The sequence below is a fragment of the Takifugu rubripes genome, chromosome 22, assembly GCF_901000725.2.
Source record: "Takifugu rubripes chromosome 22, fTakRub1.2, whole genome shotgun sequence".
Taxonomy (NCBI): Eukaryota; Metazoa; Chordata; class Actinopteri; order Tetraodontiformes; family Tetraodontidae; genus Takifugu; species Takifugu rubripes.
Genome location: NC_042306.1, coordinates 15,563,534 through 15,584,335, shown reverse-complemented (window position 1 = coordinate 15,584,335; position 20,802 = coordinate 15,563,534). Strand labels below are relative to the sequence as shown.

General features: G+C 55.0%; 3 protein-coding genes across 10 annotated transcripts; 1 reads left to right on the top strand and 2 right to left on the bottom strand.

The window, feature by feature from the left end:
- Nucleotides 1-10: 10 nt before the first annotated feature.
- tmub1 (transmembrane and ubiquitin-like domain containing 1) lies at nt 11-4,285 on the bottom strand. 3 transcript variants are annotated; one of them, XM_003976196.3, is made up of 3 exons: nt 3,699-4,285; nt 2,054-2,502; nt 11-714 (listed from the first exon to the last, which is right to left on the bottom strand). In XM_003976196.3, exons 2-3 carry the CDS (start codon nt 2,485-2,487, stop codon nt 363-365), a joined length of 786 nt encoding a protein of 261 aa, XP_003976245.1. In that variant the 5' UTR covers nt 2,488-2,502; nt 3,699-4,285; the 3' UTR covers nt 11-362. The 3 variants fall into 3 exon arrangements, with proteins under 3 accessions (XP_003976245.1, XP_011615409.1, XP_029686819.1); XM_011617107.2 differs by having other exon boundaries at nt 2,054-2,505; nt 3,699-4,283; XM_029830959.1 differs by lacking the exon at nt 3,699-4,285 and adding an exon at nt 3,342-3,668 and having other exon boundaries at nt 2,054-2,505.
- Nucleotides 4,189-11,505, top strand: ubtfl (upstream binding transcription factor, like). 6 transcript variants are annotated; one of them, XM_029830885.1, is made up of 20 exons: nt 4,189-4,293; nt 5,985-6,074; nt 6,190-6,365; nt 6,434-6,517; nt 6,746-6,901; nt 7,012-7,076; nt 7,385-7,505; nt 7,585-7,695; nt 7,780-7,907; nt 8,075-8,216; nt 8,291-8,332; nt 8,568-8,681; nt 8,846-9,004; nt 9,081-9,191; nt 9,262-9,347; nt 9,558-9,747; nt 10,525-10,572; nt 10,648-10,785; nt 10,940-11,038; nt 11,132-11,505. In XM_029830885.1, the coding sequence occupies exons 2-20, from the start codon at nt 6,017-6,019 to the stop codon at nt 11,195-11,197; spliced, it is 2,094 nt and encodes a 697-aa protein (XP_029686745.1). In that variant the 5' UTR covers nt 4,189-4,293; nt 5,985-6,016; the 3' UTR covers nt 11,198-11,505. The 6 variants fall into 6 exon arrangements, 5 of the variants coding, with proteins under 5 accessions (XP_029686745.1, XP_029686744.1, XP_029686743.1 ...); XM_029830884.1 differs by lacking the exon at nt 4,189-4,293 and adding an exon at nt 4,543-4,871; XR_003886979.1 differs by lacking the exon at nt 4,189-4,293 and adding an exon at nt 5,410-5,823 and having other exon boundaries at nt 10,903-11,038.
- Nucleotides 11,506-12,265: 760 nt separating this feature from the next.
- fastk (Fas-activated serine/threonine kinase) lies at nt 12,266-20,435 on the bottom strand. The gene is made up of 11 exons (XM_011617103.2): nt 20,280-20,435; nt 18,841-19,595; nt 16,989-17,343; nt 16,583-16,770; nt 16,333-16,481; nt 16,037-16,253; nt 15,786-15,945; nt 15,565-15,656; nt 14,055-14,745; nt 13,769-13,883; nt 12,266-13,028 (listed from the first exon to the last, which is right to left on the bottom strand). Exons 2-11 carry the CDS (start codon nt 19,517-19,519, stop codon nt 12,942-12,944), a joined length of 2,733 nt encoding a protein of 910 aa, XP_011615405.2. The 5' UTR covers nt 19,520-19,595; nt 20,280-20,435; the 3' UTR covers nt 12,266-12,941.
- Nucleotides 20,436-20,802: the final 367 nt, after the last annotated feature.

The window sequence follows — 20,802 nt, the reverse complement described above, 5'->3', positions numbered from 1 at the left end:
AAGAATTTGCTTGTATTTTTATGTCATCTTCTTGTTATGGGTTTTGGGGAGTTTGGTAAATATATGAATTTTGAGATTTGTGATCTGACAAACGCAACAAGATAAATAAATGATTTAATACAACCTTTTCTCCTGAAATCACATCATTTTCAGACAGGTCTGGCCGACGGTCTACAACTGGTGTCAGATGGATCCCATTAAAACCATTACCAACCATAGAAAGCAGAAATTAAGAGGCACGATCATAAATCTACAGAAAAAAAATACATCCTCTTTAAGACCCAGTATCTCCATGGCAACAGAAATACAAATCTCAAGGTCTACATCAACTTGCAGGCGCCAGGTGAGGGACAGCAGGCTGTCTAATGGCGGTAGACTCCGAAGGCCACCAGGCTGAGGAAGATCGTCACTCCGACCAGCGAAGCAGTAGCAGGTGCTGTAAAGAACTGCCGATACTGGATCTGACAGTACCAGAGCACTGACAGCATGAGGACCAGCAGGGGGACCATCATGCTGCCCACGTTCAGTGCCACCTGAACTTGGTCTGTAGGATGGCCTCCCACCCCCCGCCCCTGGTCTACATGCTGAGAAATATGGCAGTGCAGCACACAGTTATGGGCCAGGTTGAGCGAGGCAAGGGTCCGAGTATCGTCCTGCAGGAGCTGGCCCTGATAGATGAGCCGGACCTGTTGCTCCTGACCCGCAAAGTAGGTTCTGAAACAAACAAAAGGCACTCGGATCAGCATAAAGGTCCATCACAGAAGCAGAGAGAGCCAAGCTAACGAGCAGTGGTTCAGAGAACTCTGGAATACGCTGTCGCCTCCGCCTGTTGTATAGTGTTGTTACAGTAGTGCAGCGCGTGTTGTTACAGTCGTACAGCGCGTGTATTACAGTCGTACAGCGCGTGTTGTTACAGTCGTACAGCGCGTGTTGTTACAGTCGTACAGCGCGTGTTATTACAGTAGAATAGCGTGTTATTACCGTGTTGGACAGCGCGTTATTACAGTAGTACAGCGCGTGTATTACAGTAGTGCAGCGCGTGTTGTTACAGTCGTACAGCGCGTGTTGTTACAGTCGTACAGCGCGTGTATTACAGTAGAACAGCGTGTGTTGTTACAGTCGTACAGCGCGTGTTATTACAGTAGAATAGCGTGTTATTACCGTGTTGGACAGCGCGTTATTACAGTCGTACAGCGCGTGTATTACAGTAGTGCAGCGCGTGTTGTTACAGTCGTACAGCGCGTGTTATTACAGTAGAATAGCGTGTTATTACCGTGTTGGACAGCGTGTTATTACAGTAGTACAGCGCATGTTATTACAGTAGAACAGCGTGTTATTACCGTGTTGGACAGCGCGTTATTACCGTGTTGGACAGCGTGTTATTACCGTGTTGGACAGCGTGTTATTACAGTAGTACAGCGCATGTTATTACAGTAGAATAGCATGTTATTACCGTGTTGGACAGCGTGTTATTACAGTAGTACAGCGCATGTTATTACAGTAGAACAGCGTGTTATTACCGTGTTGGACAGCGCGTTATTACCGTGTTGGACAGCGTGTTATTCCCGTGTTGGACAGCGTGTTATTACAGTAGAACAGCGTGTTATTACAGTAGTACAGCGCGTGTATTACAGTAGAACAGCGTGTTATTACAGTAGAACAGCGTGTTATTACCGTGTTATTACAGTAGAACAGCGTGTTATTACAGTAGAACAGCGTGTTATTACCGTGTTATTACAGTAGAACAGCGTGTTATTACAGTAGAACAGCGAACAGCGTGTTATTACAGTAGAACAGCGAACAGCGTGTTATTACAGTAGTACAGCGCGTGTATTACAGTAGAACAGCGTGTTATTACAGTAGAACAGCGCGTGTATTACAGTAGAACAGCGTGTTATTACAGTAGAACAGCGTGTTACCGTGTTATTACAGTAGAACAGCGTGTTATTACAGTAGAACAGCGTGTTATTACAGTAGAACAGCGCGTGTATTACAGTAGAACAGCGTGTTATTACCGTGTTATTACAGAGTGTATTACCGGATGAGTTTTTACCTTTTGATATATCCAATGGTGTCCTGTGGTTGTACCTGAGCGGTTCTCTCTGTGTCATTGAGGAACTTCAGTCGGACCACCATGTTCCTCTGGGAGGAAGACTCCCCCCCAACTCCGTCTCCTTGCCTCAGCCTCACCCCTTCTGCCCCTGCGGCCTGTGCCGTCCCCCCCCCCTCATCTTTCTCCTCCGTGGGAGCAGCTTCTGTCAGCGAGCTGCCGTTCACAGAACTAGAGGACAATGAAGAGGTGGAGTCAGAGAACGAGGGGGGCACCTCCTGCCGGGCAGAGGGGGGGGGACCTGGGGCTGAAGCAAACAGGTGCTCTGGGGGTTCAGAGGTCCGGGTGGAGATCCAGGCCAGCAGCAGCACGAGGATGAGAAGGAGGGAGGTAAAAAGCAGGGTCACCTCGTCACCGATGCCTTCGATCAGAGCCATCTCCCTCAGCAACACCTGCTGGGGGTCACACAGGTCGAGAACATCAAAAACATCTGTTTCAGTTCAGTCTGTTCAAGCTCTGGGACATTTCTAACAGAAAAAGATCTCGTAAATCCACAAACAGCACAGTTCAAGATTACGCAACGTGCCCAGTGACGACGAGGCGACCTTGTTTGGCTGGGATGGATTTCAGGGCTTTGCTCTAACAGAAGAGTTTTGTGTGAGGGTGCCGCTGTGTGATATGTGAGTCAGTGCACATTAATATGCAGTGCTTCACCTTTGGCAGTGGGCAAGAACCTGAGCAAGGCTACAGCCAAGAATCCACCACACTATGAAAGGGAGCAGACGGGTCAGGATGGGAGAACAGCCAGATGAAGGAGGACCCAGAGTCGGAGAGAGGGGCCCAGCTCCCATCGCTCTCCTGTAATGCTGCCATGATTGTTGGTGCTGGTGCTGATGGGGCTTTAGGGGAGCAAACCGGCCTTCCAAAGAGTACTGGACTTTCCCAAGAGCAGACTTCTCCGGACCTCTAACCAAACCTTCCTCTAGTTTGCAAATCTGGTCACATTTAGAGTTGACTCGAAGGTTCTTCTCCGAATGGGCTCAGGCCCAGCAGTCTTTCAGAGCTCGAGCTCCTCTCAGCTTTTAGAAATAACACCCTCCACCTGTGGCTCCATGCAGGCAGTTTTCCCCAAGAGGCTGAGCCTGTTTCTCCTTAGCACTAAACAGTTGTGCTTAGCACACCACCATTATGGGCTTTAAAAATGGTCTGGATGATGTACAACAAGTGCAGTCCAAACAAAGCTTACTGGTATTACCACTGGTATTTACAGGTGTCATGACAAGAAAATTACCGTGTGCAGTCCCTCAGGTGGACTCCAGGAATATGTTCGACTGCAGCCCGGGCTGCTGCTATGACAATATCTTGGTCATTCCACCACCTCCAGATTGAAGAGTTCTGTTAATCTTTGCGGACCGTATCGGTTCCACCTGGTGCTCGTGCAGGTCAGGCGCGAGCTGTCCGCGAGCAGCTGAGCTGATAAACAGCGCAGCGCAACTCCGAGCTAACTGCTAACCGCTAACACTCAAACTCAGGCAGGGAGGAAGTCGGCTAAGCTACACGCTCAGCACAGTTAGCATCAGCGTTGGGCTTCCGGGTACAGCCAAAAACGCCTCCGGTAAATCATGAAAGAAAAGCGAGCAAGACTTACTCAGTTTAGTTGAGAGGCGTCATATGCCGGGACATCAGCCCGCAGACTAATGAGGCTGTCGGTCCCGAGAACGCCAAACACTCCGGTTCAACCGCGGAGTCTCGCAGCTTTCAGACGGAAGTGACGTAGCACCGTGACGCGTTTGCCTTCTTCCGGAATCAAATAAAAAAACAAGGATCCTGCAAGATCGAAACCGAGAGTGTTTGAAAGGAATAAATGTGGTGCCTTCAGTGGCGATAGACCCGGGTTCGGCGAGGGGTCACGGGTCACGGGTTCCAAACAAACAAACGTCTTTAAACCGTGTAATAATCGCCATGGCCGCGAGGGGGCGTTCATCTCTCACACACGCGCATAGATGCGTAAACAAATCCAAACAATTAGAATTTTATAAAGACAAATTTCAAAGTCGTTTTTTTTAAATTTTTGCAGATAAATCAGTTGGCTCAGGTCTAACTTTTGAAATGCCGTGCGCGGTGTGTTGTCTGGTGAGACAACAGGTGTGCGCCCCACGTCCCGATCGATCACCGGCCGCCGCTGCCCCCGCAGGCGGACCGCTGCGAGCACGTCGGCCGCGGTCTCTCCGCTCAGGATGAAGGTAATGCTCCCGCCTCCCGATCGCTCCACACCGGCCCGGGGGAGAGCCGCCTGCGGGGACAGAGCACTTGAGCTCCCCGCACACTTTAGTCCTCCCTTCCTCCCGGAGCCGGGCCGCTCCCCGGAGCGGCACCAGGCCGTCGGCTGTGCGGGCCCGGGTCCCGCGTGTCTCCGTCGCTTCAGCATCTGGACTGGGACCAGGTTTAAGTCGGGAGGGTGGAATGTGGCTAAAAGGCCGCTGTCGCAGGTTAATGTCTTCACACACTAAATGGGTGCCGATAATACAGAAATGTGACAGTAATTGGAATTAGAAGCGACTTGCGCTGGGTTTGGCAGGTGTTTTACTCTGCTGTCTCTGGTTTCATCCTCCGCCTTTGTCCTTCTGTTTTCCCCCGGAGTTCCTCCCCCTGCGGCGCTGGGCGGAGTTTCATACCGGACTAGACGCTCCTTTTGTCGGATTCGTTTCGACCTGACTCCCCGGGGTTTACGGCTGAAAAAGACACACTTTAAAAATCTCAAAAAAATCCAGACGAGCACCGCCGTGTGCAGTTTAAACCCGTTTATTGTCTGAACCTGACGGTAAGTAGTAAGTTGTGATTTTAAGCAGAATTCTCGGTGTATCTGCTCGTTTGTCCCCGAGTCAACAGAACATTCATGGCGGCTTCGCGGTGGAGGCTTCGTGGGCAACATCGGCTCCTGCAGCCGCTCAGCTCTCATATCACCAGATCCTCCAGTGGAGCGTTGAAATGATCACACTCTAAAATTCCTGGACCAATTTAGTCCTCATACCTGCCAACCGAAGCCACAAACATCTACCAACTCCACGATTTTAACGTTTTCACGGTGAAGTGATTATCAGATACACGTGTCAGTTGGTCGGTTGTTGGTAAAATACCCCACATTCTTTCCTGCTGGGGCATTTGTTCACTCTTTAATTCCGATTCTCTGCCACGAAATCTGAAAGCTAGTTTACGTCTCCAGCTGCTCTTTACGTGCCAGCGGAAACTACGTGGTGTCTCCTGCCGGAGGACGGGCGCCATTATCGGGCTCTTGGAGCCTGGCGGCCCGCTGCTGCTGCTCGTGGGCGACCCGGTGAACACGCACCGTGTTCCGATCACACCCAGCTCTCAGACGCCGTATTGGACCACAGAAACCGGACTGCAGCGATGCAGGCCCGCTGGTGGAGCACTGGCCGCGGCGGGGTTGATTTGAGCCCAGGAAGCGTCTCCGAACGGCAGAAGTGATCCGGGGAAGTGACAGCGAGCCCGGCTGCTCTCTACCGCTCCCCGCTGGCTCCCGCACATGGCGGCAGCCTCCGAACTTTACCGAGACGCTGCCGAGATGGACCCGGGGACATCTGGGCGGGTCACACCTGTTCAATCCGACAGATCACATGCAGGTGGAGACTGACCTCGCCGCGGGTTTCTCCAGACTTGAATTCATTCAGATGTGGAGCTGCCTCACAAACAGTTGCTGTTTTCTCCCTGTAGAATCACCATGGTTACAGATGCCGTTACAAATAATACACTGAGTAAGAATTTTGTGGTTTAAACTGTCCTGAGTTTATTCCTAGAATGAACCGCAGTCACGAGATCATCTGCTTTAATTCTGTACTGATAATTAGTGTCTAGATTTGCTGTATAATACAACGAGACTACATTACTGTGTGTGTGTGTGTGTGTGTGTTTTCAGAGGGCGGAGGGGGCGGAGTTTTCTGCCTCACCATGAATGGCAGCACCAGTGTCTCCAGAGCCCAGAGTGGAAGGGTCAAAGGTGACCCAGGTGAGGGTCATGTCATCATCATCATGTGACCCACCTCTGCTGGTGAGTGACGGCAGTTGAAAGGTGAGATCATCTGTGTGTGTGTGTGTGTGTGTGTGTGTGTGTGTGTGTGTAGATGAGTGGAGTAAAGAGGACTGTCTGACTCTCCTGGAGAGGATTCGCAGTCTGCTGCCTGATGGAGACGGGATGAAGTATAAAACCACAGAGTCGCACTTCGACTGGGAGAAAGTTTGTTTCGGCAGCTTCACCGGAGACATGTGTCGCCAGAAATGGCAGAAGGTCTCCACAGAGGTACCAGACTGGCCTCCCGTTATGATGGGATGTTCTGAGTCGAGTCACCGATTCTCGTTGTGCCGCAGGTCCGAAAATACCGAACGATGACGGAGCTCATCGTCGATGCCATCGAGTTTGTGAAGAATCCCTACAAAGGCAAGAAACTGAAGGTAACGGATGGAAGGTGGCCTGGTTTGAGCGAGTGTCGGGAGATTCAGCCGCCTTTCAGATGATCCACAGAGCAGAACAACAGAATCAAAGGAGCTTCTTCTAGCTGAGATGTTCTGAGGCTGGAGAGGCTGAACCATGTGGCGTTCTGCTTTTCAGCTCCGGGCCTTCTGGAGCTCTTGTTGTCAGGTGCTTCACGCATGTTCTCTCTATGTTCTCATCACCGTCAGACTCATCCAGATTTCCCAAAGAAGCCTTTGACTCCGTATTTCCGCTTCTTCATGGAAAAACGAGCCAAATACGCCAAAATCCACCCTGAGATGAGCAACCTGGACCTGACGAAGATCCTGTCCAAGAAGTATAAAGAACTTCCTGACAAGAAGAAGGTGAGGTCGGACTCGCAGCTGATTGGCTGATGATTATCCAATCACATCAACAGAAAGAAGTGCAGGTTCAGTCGTGTCTCTGAGAAGCTGAATATGTCTTAAATCTGCAGCAAAAATACATCACAGAGTTCCAGCGAGAGAAAGAAGAGTTTGAGAAGAACATGGCTCGATTCAAGTGAGTTCCACCGCCTCCAGTCTGACCAGTCAGACCTGCCTGTGCACTGGCTAACCAGCGCGGCTCACCGCCTGCTAGAAAATGCAGGTTTCACTTTGAAAATGACCAAATTCAAAAGACCAAAGGAAGATGTTCCTCAGATTCTCTGTTTCTGTTGTTCTCAAATTCTTTTTTTAATAAATGGCTGAATCAGTCAGGCAGCTTCCCAGTCTTCAAGAAGCATTTTCCATAAACAGCAAACACTTTAAATGTGTAGCTCTGGCTGTTAGCATGGCTAATGCTAATGGCTAATGACCGCTGACCCGCAGGGAGGATCATCCAGAGCTGATAGAAGAGAGGAAGAAGTCAGAGCTGCCAGAGAAACCCAAAACTCCCCAACAGCTGTGGTACAACCATGAGAAGAAGGCCTACATGAAGCTGCACCCAGAGGTACCCAAACACCCAGAGGGACACGCCCTGACTCACACACACACACGCGCGTTGCCATGGTGATGGTTTGTGTGTCCAGGTCAGTCAGAAGGAGCTGAAGGAGGCACTGAGGAGGCAGTGGTCCCAACTGTCTGACAAGAGGAGGCTGAAGTGGATCAGCAAGGCGCTGGAGCTCCAGAAGGACTATGAGGTGGAACACGGAAGAACTTCACAGCAGGTTTCTCTGGCCTGTGGCTGATGATGGGTGTGTGCGTGCGTGCGTGTGTGTGTGCAGGGCAGCATGAGAGCGTATCATGAAGCCCACCCCGACACCAACTCCGATGATCACGTTCGCTCCGTTCTGACCAAAGCTGAGCGCCAGCTGAAGGACAAGTTTGATGGGCGGCCAACAAAACCTCCACCGTGAGTCACCTTAGCCGCGGCTAACGCTAACGTTCATCAGCCTTCAGATCACGACAGCATTAGTAGTCACAACATGCTAAACACACAACAGGATACGATGGCCTGAAAGGTGAACAGGTGCACTCTTAGCAGGCAGGAAAGGTTAAAGGTCATCTGTCCGTGCCCAGGAATGGTTACTCTCTGTACTGCGCGGAGCTGATGGTGAACATGAAGGACGTTCCGAGCACCGAGCGGATGGTTCTCTGCAGCAAACGGTGGAAGTTGATGACACAAAAAGAGAAGGATATGTTCCAGAAGCGCTGCGAGCAGGTGGGTTTGGCGCCATCAGTCACCTGGTGTCTCCCAGAACCTTGGAATAACCTCCTCCTTCTGCTCCTCATCAGAAAAAAAAGCAGTACGACATCGACCTGCAGAGGTTCCTGGAGGTAGGTTGACATGAACCTGGAGCAGAGGGTCCGTACGGGTCACCTGACACATGCAGCTGTCTGGTCACGTGACTCGGTCAAAGATGGCTGCAGCTTCATGAGCAGCAGCACCTTCAAAGAGTTTCTCTGATGGGAAAATAGCTTTAAACTGGCGAAAGGACCAAAACGGTCAGAACCAGGTGGCCCGGACCGCCCAGGCAGAAGCAGCTCATGGTTCTTTTATCCTGTTTCCCAGAGTCTTCCAGAGGAGGAGCGAGAGCGGGTCATGACCGAGGAGAAGATGTGCGGGACCAGGGTGGGAGGGGGCGTGGCCTCCAGTCCTCACCGTGCACGGTCCCCTTCTGTCAAGGTGCCACGGCCGTGTCTTCTGTTAGGCTGCGTCCACACTGGGTCACACAGGACAACCGGTGCTGCTGGGGACGCTCCCAGTTTCAGGCGGCGTGTTGACGTTCGCCGTCATCGTCTACAATCTACAAATCTACAAATCACCCCTGACTGACACTGTTCTTTTAGGAACAGCCGGTGGAGGCGGAGCCAGAGCACTGGTTACCCACTGGAGTCACAAAAGAGAGGCGTGATGGGAAGAAGTCGGTGAAGCTTCCAGAGACACCAAAAACTGCGGAGGAGATGTGGCAGCACAGTGTGATCGGAGACTATCTGGCCAAATACAGAGTAAGGCCGACACCTTTGAGCGGCTCCCGTTAGCCCGCTAGCTCTCTCACTCCCTGCCGGTCGTCCTCCTGAACAGAGCGACCGCAGGAAGGCCCAGGTGGGCATGGAGGCTGCCTGGAAATCCATGGAGAAGAAGGAGAAGATTCCCTGGATTAAGAAGGCAGCAGAGGACCAGAAGCGCTACGAGGTTTGCTGAGAGCAGTCCTGCAACAAGAGCGCCTCCATGTTTGTGTTGTAATTCCGGCGGTGTCCCACAGAGGGAGCTGTTGGAGATGAGGACGCTGCCAGCGGGGCAGAGTCACAGGAAACACAAGTTCGACGGAGAACCCAAGAAGCCTCCAGTGTGAGTTCTGAGTCCCGACGAGTTCGAAAGTCACATTTTGATGGCAGCAAAGTGAAGATTTAGTCAAATATCTCGAGGGCGTCCTGTGTTTCCTGCGTGCACGTGCCCTGCACTGCTCCATCCCTGTGAGACCCTATAAACGATGCATCAGACGTGACTCTCTGGACATCCCATAATGCATTTCACCATGTGACTGCTTGCTTCCAATAGGAGTGGCTATCAGATGTTCTCCCAGGAGCTGCTGACCAACGGCGAGCTCAACCACTTCAGCCTGAAGGAGCGGATGGTGGAGATCGGCAAGAGGTGGCACAAGCTCAGCGCTGCTCAGAAGGACAAGTACAAGAAGCTGGTGGAGGAGCAACAGGTGGAGTACAAGGTGGAGCTGGAGGCGTGGCTCAAGGTAGGCCCCCCTGCATGCCGGCCCATCCCCAACACCTGGGGCACATCTGGGGCCTGGTTCAGAAGGCAGCTTTCACAAACTCTCAGTCCAAAGCTGAACTCCACAGTGTCCGACTCTGAGTTTTGGGTTTCACAGCAGACTTTTAGGGTTCGTTTAGTCAAAGTTACCATGAGTGAAGCTCCTGAAGGAGGATCTAAAATGCCTCACTGAGGTCCACCACGGGGGCACTGAGGTCCACCACGGGGGCACTGAGGTCCACCACGGGGGCACTGAGGTCCACCACAGGGTCAGGACACCAGCACGGGCGAACCAGGCAGGACCTGGTCTAGCATGTGTTGCTCCTCAGAGTGATTATATTAAACTCTGGTTTGGTTGATAGATGGACTAACCCCAACCCTGGTCCTGGCCCCTGGTCCTGGTCCCTGGCCTCTACTCATGAGCTGGGACTGTCTGAAGGTCGCCTCCACCATGAACTATTTTAATTAGAGCTCTAATGAAACAATGATCAGGCCTGATTAATCCTCTCTGATGGGGTAGCTTGTTGGTGAAACCAAAAACCACAGTTTCCTTCATGTGGGGGGTGAAGTCGGGGTTTTCACGAAAGCTGCTTCCTGAAACGGGCCCAGACTCACTGATTCTGATTTGACGTTTCCATGGAGACCGTTGCCAGAGAGACAGTTACTGATGGAGACAGATACTCGGTCTGTCTCAGAGTGTGAACCTGATTGGGATTAAAACTCTGAACCCCTGTAACGAGCCTTCGGTCTGTGCCCCCAGTCCTTGACCCCACAGGATCGCGCCGTCTACAAGGAGCTCTCCTCTTCGGTGAGGCTCCGCACCACCGCCGGCTCCTGTTGAGGCTGCTGTGCGTCATAAACTGTGATGGTCTCTCTCTGTCAGAAACGTCGCAGCAGCGCTAAAGCTCGCAGCAGTCCTGATGTCAAGGTTCGCGTCACGGCAAAGGCGAAGGCTGTGGGCGCCAGAGCCGCAACGCCAGCGGTCGGGGTGGCCAAGAGGGTCATGGCTTACCGAGCAAAGGTACCAGCAACCCAGAGCGGGTCTTTTCTGACTGGAGATCACGAACAATCCAACCTTACAGAAATCTTCGTGTGTTCTGTGCGGTTTTGTTGTGTGTGTGGGCATCGATCCCCTCAGTTTGGACTGTCAGGCTGTGTCTCTCTTCATCTTCTAGCAGGACATGTCAGACTCCGATGAGGAGAAGAGCGAATCGTCTGACTCCGATGAAGATGAAACGTCAGGATCCACGGACAGCGAGGAAGACGATGAAGAGGTAAAAACACCAAGTCATCACGTGGCACCATGGCAACGAGCTAACGGAGAACCTGTGGTACTCTCAATGCATCCTCTGTGGTCATGTCCTCAGAACGAGGATGACGATGATGAAGACCAGAGCTCCTCTGATGAATCAAGTGACTCTGACTCCGACTAGCTCCGCCCACCTGTCTCGTTGGAGAGGACAGGCTGTGCAGGCCACACCTCCTCACGTTAAACCTGGTGGACCACGCCCACTCCCCTGATGTGGGTGGGGCCTGATCTCGTTGTTACTTGTTTATTTTTTTAAGCGGAGGAGAGGTTGGCTTTTATGGACATTTTTAGATTGGAGCAACTTGTTGGAGGGTTTGTACAGTGTCTGACAGCCAGGTGGGGGTGGAGCCACTCGTTTATTCATTGTTGCTGAGGCCTCCAACTGTCCACCTGCCTGGGAAAATAAGTAATAAATGCACTTTCCACAAAGGTGTCCTGGCTTTTTTCATCGTCCTGATTTCAAAACCCCATTAGATGTAGAACTGACGTGGAAGAGCGCGTCCACACGGTTGGAAGGGTTAGGGTTAGGGTTAGGGTTAACCCTAGGGTTGGGGTTAGGGTTAGGGTTAACCCTAGGGTTAGGGTTAGGGTTAGCCCTAGGGTTAGGGTTAACCCTAGGGTTAGGGTTAGGGTTAGCCCTAGGGTTAGGGTTAACCCTAGGCTTAGAGTTAGGGTTAACCCTAGGGTTGGGGTTAGGGTTAACCCTAGGCTTAGGGTTAGGGTTGGGGTTAACCCTAGGCTTAGGGTTAGGGTTGGGGTTAACCCTAGGCTTAGGGTTAGGGTTGGGGTTAACCCTAGGCTTAGGGTTAGGGTTGGGGTTAACCCTAGGCTTAGGGTTAACCCTAGGCTTAGGGTTAGCCCTAGGGTTAGGGTTAACCCTAGGGTTGGGGTTAGGGTTACAGCCACACCCGACGGGGCGAGTGTGACACATTACCTGTATTTTTGTCCTCTCCAGCACAGTAAAGGAATATTTCTGATTCAGATCTTCCAGTTTTATTAACTTCCAGTTAATATTCAGAGTAAATCCTGAATTGCTCATGAATGTGGCTCTGGAAGCCTGAATGATTGTGGAGCTGCAGATGTTTCCCTCGTCGTCCGTGGCTTTAAACGTGTGCCAGGGGAACCAGAGTGATGCTGATGTCGCTCAGCTCAAAGCGCCGTCGCCTCCACGAGATTCAGACACAATCACAGGTTCTTTTCAGGTTTTATAGACATTTGAATTCATAGCTTTTTAGAATATAAACAAGCTTCTCTCCCCTCCTCAAACATGTCCTGATGCACAAATAAATATTCTGACCTTTGACCCCCACAACATTTCTTACATCGTCCACTCTGCAGCCACATTCGCCCCAGAACGACATCCTCTCAGAACTACATTACCCATCAGACCCTGCTCAGCACAACTCCCTGGTCCATTTTTTTGGTTTTACAAATCCCATGAATGCAGCACTGTTACTGTTACCATGGTTACCAAGTTTCACAAAGGGTCTGTTGACCAATCATGTTACAGTTTACATGTCCACGGTGCGTTCACTGACCCCTAAAAACTGCTGTCGAATCAGGTATCCAGCAGCAGCAGGTGTAAAAAATCAAACATCAACTGTTGACTCCATTTAAAGTATTGAGACTTTAAATGAACCGTTTTTAACGAGCTTTAGTTCCTGGAATAATTATGGATCCAATTTTGGAGAAATCAGCAGGAAGATTTCAGACTGATGCGAAGCGGCTCGGTCCAATAATCTATCAGAACCATCATCACCGCAGCTAAAATCAGATGAAATAACCCCAAAGATCTTGGAACCAGGATTTCTCTCTCTCTCTCACACACACACACACACACACACACACACACACACACACACACACTGTCATAGTGGGACGTCCAGCAGCTTCTTGTGCAGGTACTGCTTCACTTCCTCGATGCCATTCAGCTTCTCCAGCTCGTGGTACGGCAGCTGAGGGGAGAGGACAAACAGCAGTGACTTCAGGTGTGAGCACAGGTGAGTCCCGGACCTCCACAGGTGAGTCCCGGACCTCCACAGGTGAGTCCCGGACCTCCACAGGGGAGTCCCGGACCTCCACAGGTGAGTCCCGGACCTCCACAGGGGAGTCCCGGACCTCCACAGGGGAGTCCCGGACCTCCACAGGTGAGTCCCGGACCTCCACAGGTGAGTCCCGGACCTCCACCTCCACAGGGGAGTCCCGGACCTCCACCTCCACAGGTGAGTCCCGGACCTATACAGGGGAGTCCCGGACCTCCACAGGTGAGTCCCGGACCTCCACCTCCACAGGGGAGTCCCGGACCTCCACAGGGGAGTCCCGGACCTCCACCTCCACAGGTGAGTCCCGGACCTCCACCTCCACAGGTGAGTCCCGGACCTCCACCTCCACAGGGGAGTCCCGGACCTCCACAGGGGAGTCCCGGACCTCCACCTCCACAGGGGAGTCCCGGACCTCCACAGGGGAGTCCCGGACCTCCACCTCCACAGGTGAGTCCCGGACCTCCACCTCCACAGGTGAGTCCCGGACCTCCACCTCCACAGGGGAGTCCCGGACCTCCACAGGTGAGTCCCGGACCTCCACAGGGGAGTCCCGGACCTCCACAGGGGAGTCCCGGACCTCCACCTCCACAGGTGCCCGGCAGCTGTGATGTCAGCTGAACAGGTGATGTGATCACGTGAGGTGTGAGCGGTACCTGTATGATGACGTATCCCAGCAGCCTCAGGTGCCGGTCTCTCATGGCCCGTGAGCCCACCAGAACCTCACAGTTGTGGCAGTAGTGCCACTTATCGTTGACAGACATGATGACTCTGCAGAGGGCACAAATGGAGGCGTGGTTACCACCGCCATCGTGACTCGGCCCCTCCCCCTTTAGGGTGGTTGACCTCAGATGATGTCACAGGACAAGGTGGCGGTTCATGTGTGGGACAGTAAACCTGGCCCCCGTCTTTGATTACGCCTGAACTAATGGGCTGACCCACCTCCTGACCTGCTCCTGGTCCACAGGGGGAGTCCCATCTTCAGGCCTGTTGGTGGAGTGAAGCGGTGGGGGGGACTGGGGGTCCGGGTCAGCCCCAGTCTCCTCAGAGTATGCCACACCCTCGTAGAATCCTGCCAGCTCACGGCTATTCCCGTGGCCTCCTGCCCCCCCCTCATCTTCGAGAATCTTCCCAATAGAAAACTGAAAGAGGGAGTCTGTGGCCGCGGCCCCCGGAGACCCTTTGGTCCCGGGCTGTGCCAGGCTCTCGGAACGGGGGCTGCTGAGGGTGGAGCTGTCCTGGCTCTCCAGAGACTGCTCCTTGGGCAGGCTGGTGTAGTAGTCTCCTGACGTGATGTAATAGGAGCCGTAGTCCAAAGGGCCCCCATTAGAACCGGGACGCAGCGGCCCGGGTGGGGCCGCCGCCACAGGGGAGCTGAGAAGGCGGTTCGGCAGGAAGGATCTGGACTCCACAGACCCGCCTGCGGCCTCCGCCGTCTGACACGGCTGCTCTGCGCCGTCTTCCAGAACCGTGAATGGGGTGAACTGAAACTCTGATGTTACCGTGGCAACTGCCCCATCAGCTGGTTTGGCTGCCACTCCAGCACAGGAAGGAGGGACGATGCTGAGAGCCAGACCTGATCTGGCCCTGATGGGCAGAACCTGACCAGAACCATCCATCCACAGCACAAAGTCTGGAGAACAGAAAGACGGTGAGATGAGACGGGGCGGGCCGCCACGGGACGGGCCGCCACGGGACGGGACGCCACGGGACAGTCCGCCACGGGACGGACTGGGCCGCCACGGGACGGGACGCCACGGGACGGGCCGCCAGGGGACGGTCCGCCAGGGGACGGGCCGCCAGGGGACGGACGGGCCGCCACGGGACGGGCCGCCACGGGACGGGCCGCCAGGGGACGGACGGTCCGCAAGGGGACGGACGGGCCGCCACGGGACGGGCCGCCAGGGGACGGACGGGCCGCAAGGGGACGGACGGGCCGCCACGGGACGGGCCGCCAGGGGACGGACGGTCCGCCACGGGACAGTCCGCCACGGGACGGTCCGCCACGGGACGGTCCGCCAGGGGACGGACGGGCCGCCACGGGACGGGCCGCCACGGGACGGGCCGCCAGGGGACGGTCCGCCACGGGACGGGCCGCCAGGGGACGGGCCGCCACGGGACGGGCCGCCACGGGACGGTCCGCCAGGGGACGGACGGGCCGCCACGGGACGGGCCGCCACGGGACGGGCCGCCAGGGGACGGTCCGCCACGGGACGGGCCGCCACGGGACGGGCCGCCACGGGACGGGCCGCCACGGGACGGTCCGCCAGGGGACGGGCCGCCAGGGGACGGTCCGCCACGGGACGGTCCGCCAGGGGACGGTCCGCCACGGGACGGGCCGCCACGGGACGGGCCGCCAGGGGACGGGCCGCCACGGGACGGTCCGCCAGGGGACGGACGGGCCGCCAGGGGACGGTCCGCCACGGGCCGGGCCGCGGTTGTTGTGGGTCACCTGTGTAGTATCCTGGGGGCAGGACCTGGTCCTGTCGGTAGTTGTGCTCTCCCAGCAGCTGCCTCAGAGCCTCGGCCACCAGACCTTTGTAACTGACACAGACACAACGTTGGTTCAGAGCCTTCTACAGAACCTGAACTGGTCCAAACCACTCTGGACCAGTGGGACTCCAGGATGAGCCAAAGCAGCAGAGCTGGTGAGGGACGCCTGGATCAGCTCACCTGTATTTGCGGTTGACCTCGTCGGCGGTGAGGGCGTGGTCGAACATCAGGACCTTGTGGGCGTCCTGCAGCCGTGGTCCCGAGTACTCGCGGTACTCCAGCCCCACGGCGGCGTCCAGCAGGGACAGATAGCGGCGGACGATCAGCGCGTACGGACTGTCTGAGGAAAGAACGGGGTCACGAGGTCACCATGTCTACGGATCCGGGCCGAAGCTTCAGGAGCTGGACGGGTTTAACTGGTCTGGACCTACTGGTGACGTTGCTGATGAAGGCAGAGGAGAAAACGCGGTGCAGCACCAGACCGGGGAAGTGGCCCAGCTGGAACAGGGACATGAGAATGTTGACGGTGGCGAGCGGCGAGCTCAGCGCCTTCAGCTCCACCACCTCCTCCAGCCGGGAGAAGAACTGCTGCTCGTTGGACGGTCGGTAGCTCATCCGGCTGAACGGGAACACCAGCTTCTGGATCACCTGAGGACACACAAACACGCCTGCAGCGGTGGAGCTTCTAACCCTAGCGCAGCGTTTCCATGCCAACGGCTGCTCTGACCTTACTGTCCAGGTACTCGGCCTTCTTCACCAGGAAGTCTGCGATGGTGTCCAGCAGCCGCACGTCTCTCAGGCGATGGCGGGCCACGTATTTGGCGACCAGGGCCATGGTGTAGGGCGTGATGCTGTCCACCTTCTTGGGCAGCTCTTCTACGCCACAGACACAGGTGAACCACAGTTTTGACAGCTGTTCTCCCGACAGTCGAACTCGGCGCCACACCAGGCGCCACCGGCCCACGTGTCAACGGTACCTGCCAGGCGGCTGATGAACTTCTCCTGCCTGTTCTGGTAGAACAGGTGAGAACTGAAGATCAGCTCCAGACTCTTGTTGCTGGCCTCGCCAGCGCACGCCGCCAGCATCTCGTCCAGCAGCGCCATCTCCTGGTCACGGACCCCGGTGACGCTCGCCAGCGTGTGTTTGACCAGACGCAGGATCTTCCTGATTCACAGAGGAAGTGGTGAGAGGTCTGGTTTCGCTCGGTCACGTCTCTAAATGTGAGCGGAAACAGCTGCAGAACCTTCAGAACCTGCAGAACCTTCAGAACCTGCAGAACCTGCAGAACCTGCAGATCCACTCACTGATCCGCTATTAATGAAGCTGAACATGGACCTGACACACCTGCTTCTGGTCCCGCCTCTGCTCTGCTCTTCCCTCACCTGTTGGCCAGCAGCAGTTCGGGGTTTGATGACGTGCTGCTGGAGGCCGGACCGCCGCCGCCATCGCCGCCATCGCCATCGCCATCGCCGCCCGCAGCAGCTTCCTGTGGCTGCAGTGACAGCAACTTGAGTCGATAGTAGGACAGCAGCAGGAAGAGCGTCTGCGGGTGGCGCTCTCGCTCCAGGTTCTTCTCCAAGCCCGCCAGGCAAGCTTCCGTCAGGGGGTGCTGACTTCCTGGGTGGAGCTTCATGCTGGAGCTGAAGACCATGGACAGGTCCTTCTGGTTAAACTGGCTCAGTCTGGACTGAGACTCTGCCTCCAGCACTTGGACCACCTGGGAGTCACTAGGAAGACCTGAGAAGACCCCAGAACACATCAAGTGTCAGAAAACACAAGGGTCCGAATGAATGTAGGGTCGGCGTGCTGGCGTGGCAGAAAAGTAAAGTTCAAGTACAAAAGCAGCTCAAATGTTCCTGGAGGGGGTTCTGTGTCCCCTCAGGGTCAGGGGGCAGGGTCACAGTAGGAGGAGGACCAGCTCATGCCACGCCCCTTTAGGAGCATTTGTGGGTTTGGTACCGTGCTGGAGGGTACCGACGGTGCTCTGAAGGTGTTCTGGCACCTCCCCCTTCCACCAGAACACCTTCCATGTTTTGTCTGCACTGGGGCTCAAACTGGGAATGTCTCAGCCCGAGGGGAGTCTGAACTGGGACAGGTCCCAGCCCCGCTGCCCATCCTGACCCAGGTGGTGGCTCTGCACCACTCTCAGGTTCTCTGGGGACACGGTGATGGAGGCGTGGCCAAAGGCTCTGCTCGACCTTCGGCCGACGGTACCGGCCAAGTCTGCAGGTAGGATCCAAATGGCAGAGCGCTGGAGACCAGCCTGATGTGGACCGGAGTGGTCAGGAACCAGTCTGGAGTGGCTGGACCTACTGGGACCCCTGTCAAGGTCAAGGACAAGACCCACGTGGGCCCGTGGCCTGGCACCAGCAGCTACCCAGGAGCTCCCTTCAACCCCTACAGGTGCACCAACAGGTGGTGACACAGGTGTACCAACAGGTGGTGACACAGGTGTTCTAACAGGAGGTGACACAGGTGGTGACACAGGCGCACCAACAGGTGGTGACACAGGCGCACCAACAGGTGGGGACACAGGTGTGCCAGCAGGTGGTGACACAGGTGTGCCAGCAGGTGGTGACACAGGTGCACCAACAGGTGGTGACACAGGTGCGCCAACAGGTGGGGACACAGGTGTGCCAACAGGTGGTGACACAGGCGCACCAACAGGTGGTGACACAGGTGTGCCAACAGGTGGTGACACAGGTGTGCCAACAGGTGGGGACACAGGTGCACCAACAGGTGGTGACACAGGTGCGCCAACAGGTGGGGACACAGGTGCACCAACAGGTTATGACACAGGTGTGCCAACAGGTGGGGACACAGGTGCACCAACAGGTGGGGACACAGGTGCACCAACAGGTGGGGACACAGGTGTGCCAGCAGGTGGTGACACAGGTGCACCAACAGGTGGTGACACAGGTGTGCCAGCAGGTGGTGACACAGGCGCACCAACAGGTGGGGACACAGGTGTGCCAGCAGGTGGTGACACAGGTGCACCAACAGGTGGGGACACAGGTGCACCAAGAGGTGGGGACACAGGTGTACCAACAGGTGGGGACACAGGTGCACCAACAGGTGGGGACACAGGTGTACCAACAGTCCCGGGAGGGGAGGCAGCCTGCCTCAGGGTCCCTGAGGGCACAGCTGGATCTGGGAACATGTGGCTCCACACCTTTGATGAGCGTGTGAAGGATGACGTCATGCAAAATGGCGGCGGCCGACCCGCTGACTCACCCAGCGCCGCCACAGCGTACAGACAGTTGACGATGCTGAAGTTGTCAAACTTGGCGCAGTCGTTCACGATGGCGTCGCAGAGCGTCTGGAAGTCCTGATGCTCCAGGACGTGTCGAGCGGCGCCGCCCCCGGCCCCGCCCCCGGCGCTCTCCGCGCCTCCTCGCGCCGGCTCCGCCTGCAGCAGCTGTCCGATCTTCTGCAGGGCGACGGGATAATGGTTGTGGGAGATCTTGGAGGGGTTCTGGGTGATCCAGCGCAGCACCTCCTCGGCGTGCCGGGACCGCTCGATCAGCCGCTTCATGGTGAAAAACGTGTCGTAGCTCATCTTCTCATGGATGAAGTTCCACGTCTTCTTCTTCGCCCCGGCGGCGCCGGCGGCCCCGGCCCCACCTCGGTATGCATGAAAGTGTGTGTGGTTCTGGTAGTGAGGGAGCAGTGATGGGGGGGCCAGGGGGGTGGACTGAGGGTGATAGTGGGGGTGGACGTGCACGCCGCGGTGGCTGTCTGGGCGGCCAGAGTACAGCGTGTAACTGGTGTGGGGCTGGGAGGGGTGGTGGGACAGGTGTGGCTGAAGGGGGGGGGGGGGCCTCAAGCATGGCCACGCCCGTCCGCCGCCCCTGTTTGAGCCCACCTGCGCCCCCTCCCCCTCCGCCAACTGGGCCATACAGGCGGGTGGCATACATGACGAGAGACTGACAACTCAGGAGGCGCCACCTTGTGGCCGAATGCAGCATCGTTCTGACAGCAACATACTCCTGCAAAAATAAGAAACACAGTTTCAGGACTTTTATTAAAATTCAGAGGGTTTGATGTCGTCAGCGGGGTGGTTGATCACGAGTCCGTACAGCACAAAGGGTCACGTTTGACACATTTCATTTATCATTGTCAGTTTCTAAAGGATACGCAGGCATTTCAAGACGTGAACACAATAAACCAAACCCGTCACACGTTTCTGAGCAACATTGAAATGACACGATCAACATGGATCTAACCGGGACCAGTGGGCGGTGCCGTCCCTGTTACGTCACTAAGGTGCGAAAGGCATTCGATGACGTCATAGTCACGGGAAGGTTCTCAATGTGCAGGCTAAAGTAGCTAAGTTCAGTAGCTAAGTTCTCTGGTAACATAAAAACGGTCAAAGTGCTTCGACGATCTTAACTTTGGACACTAAATGAAGCCAGGATTCTCTGGACCTTGAACAGAACAGGGCAGTAGCAGGCTCCTGTTAGCATGCCAGCTGATTCTACAAGAACCATGAAGCTAAGCAGCTCCATTTAAATAGGCTAACTCAATCGCTAAGCTAAACTAGCTGTCAACTGCTGTCACGTTAGCAACAGCATGCCCTTCTCGACCAGTGCATAGTAATCTGCTCCTAACTAGGTAATTAACCTGGCCTGCACGCGGACAGAAGCCGAGGGTTCTGCGGCTCACGTGTTCACCTCAGAGGCGACCGACACCGGCCACACCGAAGTCACTCGGCTTCCCCGGGTAGACCCGCTGCAATCAGACGCCCCGTTTCATTCCTTCAAACAGGCTTCAGACGCCATAATTTACCCAGCATGCAGCTGGAGCGGCGGTAGGGAGAGAGAGCGCCGCCTGTCGGCCACACAGGAGAACTTTCTGGACGTGCATTGCATTTAATTTGCTGTAGATTTTACAAAACATTTCACCAAACTCACCAGTACGCTTTAAAGCGAAGCACAAAACGTTGACATTTACAACATAATTTTGCATTATTGCATTATCTTGTACGATCTAAGGGGGATAAAAGTAAAGACGTCAGATCTTAATAAAAAAGATCTTTAAAAAATTATAAAAGAACACTGAACGCAAATATTTAGCATACAATGTGAACACGCCACTGTGAGAATGTGTGATAAAACCCCGTGAATAACTGTGTAAGTTATAAAAGCAGCATCGGCATGAAGGTGAACTGCAGGTTAAACTTGCACACGTCCTCCT